This window comes from Cynocephalus volans, chromosome 10, assembly GCF_027409185.1.
Source record: "Cynocephalus volans isolate mCynVol1 chromosome 10, mCynVol1.pri, whole genome shotgun sequence".
Classification (NCBI taxonomy): Eukaryota; Metazoa; Chordata; class Mammalia; order Dermoptera; family Cynocephalidae; genus Cynocephalus; species Cynocephalus volans.
Window position 1 is genome coordinate 101,532,585 of NC_084469.1, and position 8,064 is coordinate 101,540,648.

Consider the following 8,064-nt stretch of genomic DNA (forward strand, 5'->3'; position numbering starts at 1 on the left):
GGAATTCACCTGGCAGGCATTCTCTGAAAAAAGGAGCGATAGGGATCTTCACTAATTAGAAGTGCTATATGGAGGTCCAAAGCGGTAACAAACCTGTTCTATTTAAAAGGATCATAATTCCACCCTTGATGGCTTGTCCATTTAAGAGGGACATTGGCAAATGATACTCATGTCCTTCAAATTTATTGTTATGTTAAGAACAGGAGTTCATGTTTATAAAATACCCACTGTATGTCAGGGGACCCACAGTAGAAAAATCCCGTGAACCATCTCCTTTAATTTCACTCTTCAGTTCTACCATGTAGGGAATGTTAAAGTGAAGAATCTGCAGCTAAGGGAGTTTAAATAACGTTCTCGAGGTCACACAGTAATAAGTCAGTGAACCAAAATTCTTTTACAAGAAATTTGACTCTAGAACCCATTTTCCAAATCAGAGCTCTACACTGTACCTTGGGAGAGTGATATGTTCAAAGTAATTATCATGAAAGTAAGAGTTTAACAATAATGATAATGACATCTATTATTTACTGAAACTCCTTGTGTGGAAAAGGCATTTGTAAACTTCACAACAATGTGACACTGTTAACCACATATTTAGGGGGGAAAATAAGGCACTAGGAGTTAATTGTCACATCACCCAGGAAGCATCAGGTCACAGAATAAATGTTGAATGAGTTGAAAATCCATGTCCTAATCACTACTGTAGAGCTGTTAGGAAGAAAAAGAAAGTATGGGGATTATCAAGTTACACACATAAAATGTCTCTAATTATTTTGGAAGGGTCGTATTATAAAAGAAATGGGTTTCTCTCCATAGATGCAAATAGGGTTATTAAAACTATTGGATAGATGATAAAAAGAGATACATTTCCATGAAATGTTAAAAGTCTGAGCAATTCTACACGTTGAAAATGAAAATAGGAAACCAGTTGACTGAGTGAGTCACTGTCAATGTAAGGACGCAATAGAGGTTGAAGGAAGTTCATCCATGGGAGACACTGTAAAGTGATGCTGAGGAATCAGTTGGCTGTTCACTAAATGCTGATTTTTTCTCCTTCCCCAACAGACACAGCAGCTACATGGAAGCAGAAAACCAAACAGAACTATCAGAATTTCTGCTCCTGGGACTTTCAGAAGATCTGGAACTGCAGCCCATCCTCTTTGGACTGTTCCTGTCCATATACCTGGTCACGTTGCTTGGGAACCTGCTCATCATCCTGGCCATCAGCTCTGACTCACACCTCCACACCCCCATGTACTTCTTCCTCTCCAACCTGTCCTTTGTTGACATCTGTTTAACCTCCACCACGGTCCCAAAGATGCTGGTGAACATCCAGGTACAGAGCAAAGGCATCTCCTATATAGGGTGCCTCAGTCAGATGTATTTTATGATGATGTTTTCTGGACTGGATAATTTCCTTTTGACTGTGATGGCCTATGACCGGTATGTGGCCATCTGTCACCCCCTGCACTATATGGTCATCATGAACTTTCGTCTCTGTGTCCTGTTGGTTCTGATGTCTTGGTTCATCATTTTCTGGGTCGCCCTGGTTCACATTCTCCTGATGATTAGGCTGACCTTCTCTCCAGGCACTGAGATTCCATATTTCTTCTGTGACTTTGCTCAGCTTCTCAAGGAGGCCCACTCTGACACCCTCATTAATAACATTGTCTTGTATGTGGCAACTTCACTGGTGGGTGTGTTTCCCGTCACAGGGATCCTCGTTTCTTACTATCAGATTGTCTCCTCCTTAATGCAAATGTCCTCCACTGCAGGCAAGTATAAAGCATTTTCCACATGTGGCTCTCACCTCTCTGTGGTCTCCTTGTTTTATGGAACTGGACTTGGGGTCTATCTCAGTTCTGCTATGACCCATTCTTCCCAGAGAAGCTCAATTGCCTCAGTGATGTACACTGTGGTCACCCCCATGCTGAACCCCTTCATCTACAGCTTGAGGAACAAGGATGTGAAGGGGGCCCTGGGAAGACTCCTCAGCAGAGCAGCCTCTTGTCTGTGAAGCATCACTGGCCTCAGAACTAGATGCACATATGGACCCCTAAGGCCATTCATGTGCATTTTAATATTCTGGCTCCTGTTCTCCCCCATAAGACATGCTTCATTTCTATTCACAAATCACCCATGACTTTGCTTTGATTTATGCTTGTATTAGTTGTCGAATAAACTCCCTCAGTAATTGCTTTTTGAGTGTATATCCTACACAGTCTTCCTAAAGTTCCACCATTTAAGTTTTTTAAAAGCCAGGCCTAAAAATTCAAACTTGAGATTGAAGGCACTTTTTATGTCAAGTGCTGACATGGTCTCTCCCCAAATTATCCTCTCAAACAATGATTTTCTTCACCATAGTTTGGTTGTGGTTTTGTTTTTCTCCAGAATAATTGGAATTAAATTCATACAATACTCAAGGCAAAGTGTTTACCATATCAGGACTGTGCTTATTGCTTTACATATATGAATTTATTTAATTCTTAACCAATTTCTTTGAAATATTTTCTCTCAGCCCATTTCACAAAGGAAGAGACTGACGTTGATGTGGACTGTAACCTAGTAACCGGGCAGTGAGCTCACACTCCTAACTCTCATAGGAATGTGACGTGATTTTAAATTAAAACTGGGATCTGAATTTGAAAGCTGGTTGATTTTTATGGTGCATTTTAATATACAGGCTAGGATATCTCTAGATGTTGTTTCATTCTTTGTGTTCCTGTCTTCTTCCCTCCCATCCATCTCCATTCTTCTTTTCTTTTTTCCCTTCTTACTTCCCTCCTTTCTTTCCTGTTTACTTCCTTCATTCCCTCCTTGCACTGTTTCTTTTTCCTTTTGGCTGTTTTACAGGTCAATATTAACTTGATCCATTTCTTATTATGGGCACTGCTGCCTATATAGACACAAAATATACTAAAAAAAAATCGATTCTGATATTTTCTTTTTACCACATGAGGCTGAATCATTTTGAGAGTGGAAAGACATTAGAACAATTTCCTTAATAAAAGGAGCTTTGAGAATTCAACCCTCGGGATACTGGAGACTTCAAAGAGGCCCCCGTTGCCCCTCTCTGATATTCTCTGATCCAGCCTTGGTGAAAACCCAATGGGTTTATCAGAAACAGTTCATCGAGAAGACAAAGCTTCTGGGATAACAGTCACACAGTGTCAGTGTGTTCCACTGAGGTCTAGTGGGGTAAGACAAAAAGAAGACAGCGGGTAGTGGCCTTAACCTCTAGAATAATGAGCCCGGGTCAGTCCTATATTTATTTATTAAGTCTATGAAGGTGAAGTCTCTGTACCTTGAAGGTACGTTAGTTTCCACTGAAATGAATCTTTCCCAAATCTGACTCTCTCTGTCTCTCTCTCTCTCTCTCTCTCTCTCTCTCTCTCTCTCTCTCTCTCTCCAATATCCCTCCTTAATAAGACTTAGAAGTGGCCATTCCTGAAATGTGTTATTTTCTCAAATGTCTTCATAATTTTCTTCACTCTCTCCCAACCGTTGTAGATTGCTGTTATATTTCCTGTCTTCAATTGTTTATTTACTAACTACACACTGAAGATCTACTCTGCGTGAGGTACTCTCTGTTTTCTTCTTAATGTAATTGGATTTTCTTTTATAATTCTAACTATTTTTGCTGGCAGAACAGACTTACTGATATCACTGAATAGTTTTATATTATTGTTGTTATTTTTTTACTTCAATGTCACAATTGAATACAAATCATAGAACTATTTCTGATGTTTGGTACACAGGCCAATGTCCTTTTCTTATCTGACTAATCTCTTAAAATGTTTAGGAGAATATGGAAAGATTAATATTGGAGTCGACTGCCTTGACTTACTCATGAATTGTACACAAATGTTGTTCTATTTTAATGTAAAGTATACTCTAGGCTGTGCTTTTCACACAACCATTCTTTATTGGGTTAAGAAGGTACCTCTGGTTTCCACATATCCCAAGAATCTTTTCTGAGTCTGCTACCACAGTCACAGCTGTTACATGTTTTCAAGTGCATTTTGTCGTATTGTGATTGTGGTTAGGATTTCTCTTCATTAACCTCTTGTTGTGATGAACTTTGTTAACGAGTGTTAAACCATCTTCCCATTCCTAGAATAGGTATTGCTAGTTCATCACGAATTATTCTTAAAAAAATAGATATGAAAGTATTTTAGTTTACTTCACTATCCAATTGAAGTCTATATTCAGGCAGGTGATGAGCTTGAAAATTTCTCTTTCACGTTCTAGTTTTCACTTGTGATCATAAACTTGCTTTTACACCAAACTTTTGTATTATTTGAACACTTACTATGTGGTATACACCCTGAAAGCCCCTGAAAAGAAAAGTGATGAGACAAAACAGTCACAATCTCAGTTCCATAAATAAATATAAATTTATCAACATGAGGGACACATCAAGAAAGAGTACAACATGCACTACTGTGGGGCTCACACACTCTGTCCCTCCTGACCCTCAGCCTCTGCCCTCTCTAGTCCTCTCCATCACCAAGTTCACAGAGCCATATGCAGACTAGCATTTTGTTCTCTCTGTCTAGAATGTTCATACATTTTTTTCTTTCCCTGGTTAACAATGACCCATTCTTCCTGTCTCACCTCAAATATTCATACTCCAACATTAAATTGCTTCTCTATGATTGTATGTTGTCTTTAATTAATTAACATTCCCTAGTATTAATAATACTGATCCTCTGTCAATCACAGAGAATTTAAACATTGATTTTAAGTTTACTTTCTAATTTTTCCAGGATGATTTCATTTAGATAAGCCTGAATATTTTTAATCAAATCCATTACATATATTTTAACTATATTAGCTATTGATTTCAGTACAATACATTTCCACTTGACACTACGGACCCATGAGCACACACTCTCACATACCTGTAGTTTTTATATTAATGGTGGTGTGTTTTTGTTTCTTCTTTTCATGCATGTAGTCCACATGCTTTTTTCTCTTCTTGGAAGACTTCACCTGGCAGGCATTCTGTGAAAGAAGGAGCCATAGGGATTTTCATTAAATTGAAGTGCTGTATGGCAGTCCAAAGAGGTAACAGACCTGTTGTATTTATAATGATCAGAATTCCACCCTTGATGGCTGCCCCATTTGTAAGGGATATTGACAAATAATACCAATGCAAGTCATGTTTATTGTGATACTGAGAACCAAAGTTCACGTTCACGACATGTCCATTATATGTCATAGGAACCATAGCAGAAAAACAACATGTCTCATCTCATTTGATTTTGCTACTAAGAGAGTTCAAGTAACTTTCACAAGGTCACACAGCGGTAAGTTGGTGGATCAAAATTCTATTCTGGGATGTCTGACGCAAGAACCCATTCTCTAAATCATAGCTCTAGACTGTGCTTTGGGGAGTTATATATCCAAAACTGTTAACGAAAAATGTGAAGTTTAATAACACAGTAATAATGACAGCTTTCATTTGCTGAGACTCCAATCGTGCACAAAGGCATTGCTGAGTCTCATGGAAGTTAACCTAATAATCACATTTTTAAAAAGAAAAAATTAAGGCACTCAGAGTTAACTTTCACATCCCTAGGAAGCAAGAGGTCACAGAATAAAGGTGGTTTGACTTTAAAATCCATGTGTTTATTGCTGCTGTAGAGCTATTACAACAGCGAAAGTATAGGAATTATATAGGAAAAGACATGAAATGTCTTCAATTACTGTGGAAGGGTCTTATCAAAGAAAATATTGGTTTATGTCCGTAGATTCAAACAGGACAATTAAAACTAGTGAGTAGATGATACCAAGAGAGAGATTTCCATTAAATTCAAGAAAGTCTGAATGATTACACACATTTAAAATGAAAATAGGGTACAATAGAGGTGATCAAATCACCATGAATAGAAGGACTCAATAGAGGGTGAAGAACATTCATCCAAGGGTGACACTGTAAAGTGATGACTAGGTGAGGTACCAGTTGCCTGTTCATTGAATGTTGCTTTGGCCTGCTTCCCACGCAGACACCCCAGCTACATGGAAGCAGAAAACTACACAGAACTATCAGAATTCCTCCTCCTGGGCCTCTCAGAGGATCCTGAAATGCAGCCTCTTCTCTTTGGACTATTCCTGTCCATGTACGTGGTCACAGTGCTTGGAAACCTGCTCATCCTCCTGGCCATCATCTCAGACTCACAACTCCACACCCCCATGTATTTCTTCCTCTGCAACCTGTCCTTTGTTGACATCTGTTTAACCTCCACCACGGTCCCAAAGATGCTGGTGAACATCCAGGTACAGAGCAAAGGCGTCTCCTACATAGGGTGCCTCACACAGATGTATTTTTTCATAGTGTTTGGTGGACTGGATAATATTCTACTGACTGTGATGGCCTATGACCGGTACGTGGCCATCTGCTACCCCCTACACTACACGGTCATCATGAACCCCCGCCTCTGCCTCCTCTTGGTTCTGATGTCTTGGTTCATCATTTTCTGGGTAGCCCTGATTCACATTCTCCTGATGATGAGGCTGACCTTCTCCACAGGCACTGAGATTCGACATTTCTTCTGTGATATTGTTCAGTTTCTCAAGGTGGCACATTCTGATATCTTCATAAATAACGTTGTCTTGTATGTGACAACTTCACTGTTGGGTGTGTTTCCCTTCATGGGGATCCTCTTCTCTTATTCTAGGATTGTCTCCTCTTTAATGCAAATGTCCTACACTGCAGACAAGTATAAAGCATTTTCCACCTGTGGCTCTCACCTCTCTGTGGTCTCCTTGTTTTATGGAACTGGGCTTGGGGTCTATCTCAGTTCTGCTATGACCTATTCTTCCCAGAGTAACTCAATTGCCTCGGCGATATACACTGTGGTCACCCCCATGCTGAACCCCTTCATCTACAGCCTGAGGAACGAGGACGTGAAGGGGACCCTGGGAAGACTCTTCAGCAGAGCAGCCTCCTGTCTGTGAAGCATCACTGATCTCAGAACCAAGTTATCATTTGGGGACCCAGAAGAAAATGTTATGTATTTAAATTATCTGGCTGGTATTCTCTCCTAAAACACATGCTGCATTTCTATTTTAAACACCCCTAACTCTGCTCTTTGTTTTCCTATTCCTTCCTCCTCCACAACTCCCTCAGTGATTACTTTGTGTGTATTCATCCTATACAGTGTCCTATAATCTCCATTTTTGGTAAGTTTTCTTTCAGCCTTCCTAAAAATTCTAACTTGTGATTTAAAGCCCTTTTCATACCAATTGCTGACATCGTCTCCCCTCACCATCCTCTGAAATGTTGGTATTCTTTACCTTAGTTTGGTTGTGGTCTTGTTTTTCCCTGGGAGAAAAATGGAATAAAAATTACATAATAGTTAAGTCAAAGTCCTTATCATATCAGGACTGTCCTTGTTGCTTTACACATGTGACTGTACTTAATTCTGGAAACATTTTTGAAATGTTTTCTATCATTCTGCAGGTTTTGTAAAGGAAGGAACTGGGTGGATATGGACCACGCTTATCTATGCTTTGGCTCCACCTGGCAACCTGGCGGTGAGCCTGCATTTCTCATTTTGTCATGTTATTATTTCCCGGAAATAGTGATGGGATATTCAACTTCAAAATGGCAATCTAGGTCTGTAAGCTGGTTTGTCCGGATGTTTTTTATAGTAATAGACCACCTAGAATATCTCTGAGATCTTTCTTCATTCTCTGTGGTCCTTCATTCTCTGTGTCCCTTCATTCTCTCCTTCTTCCTTCCTTCTTTCCTTTCCTCCTTCTATTTGTCCTTTATTTCCCAAGACTGGAGTTTTAAGATGTATTCCAAGATCCTAAAATGCATGATAATTAATGGTTCTCATTAATTATCATAAAGCATGGTTCTCATCCATGGTTTAATTTTTTCCCAAGACTTTCTGAAGGCTTCTTCAGGAATGTAGTTAAACTTTTCTGGAATGCGTTCAGAATGTAGTTCACTTTTTTTATTGTGATAAACATAGATGACATAAGAATTTCCATTTTTAGCATTTTAAAATATACCATTGCATGCAATGGATTATATTCACAATGCTGTGT

At 39.3% G+C, this 8,064-nt stretch overlaps 2 protein-coding genes across 2 annotated transcripts; both read left to right on the plus strand.

Annotated features, from left to right (window-relative positions):
* Positions 1–1,078: 1,078 nt before the first annotated feature.
* Positions 1,079–2,017, plus strand: LOC134388144 (olfactory receptor 7D4-like). Its single transcript, XM_063110953.1, has one exon. The coding sequence runs from the start codon at positions 1,079–1,081 to the stop codon at positions 2,015–2,017; it is 939 nt and encodes a 312-aa protein (XP_062967023.1).
* A 4,004-nt stretch (positions 2,018–6,021) lies between these two features.
* On the plus strand, positions 6,022–6,963 carry LOC134388526 (olfactory receptor 7D4-like). Its single transcript, XM_063111625.1, has one exon. The coding sequence runs from the start codon at positions 6,025–6,027 to the stop codon at positions 6,961–6,963; it is 939 nt and encodes a 312-aa protein (XP_062967695.1). The 5' UTR covers positions 6,022–6,024.
* The last annotated feature ends 1,101 nt before the right edge of the window (positions 6,964–8,064 follow it).

What these genes read in the sequence shown, in the direction of transcription:
- LOC134388144 (XM_063110953.1), top strand. Translation starts at nt 1,079, where the DNA reads ATGGAAGCAGAAAACCAAACAGAACTATCAGAATTTCTGCTCCTGGGA.
- LOC134388526 (XM_063111625.1), top strand. Translation starts at nt 6,025, where the DNA reads ATGGAAGCAGAAAACTACACAGAACTATCAGAATTCCTCCTCCTGGGC.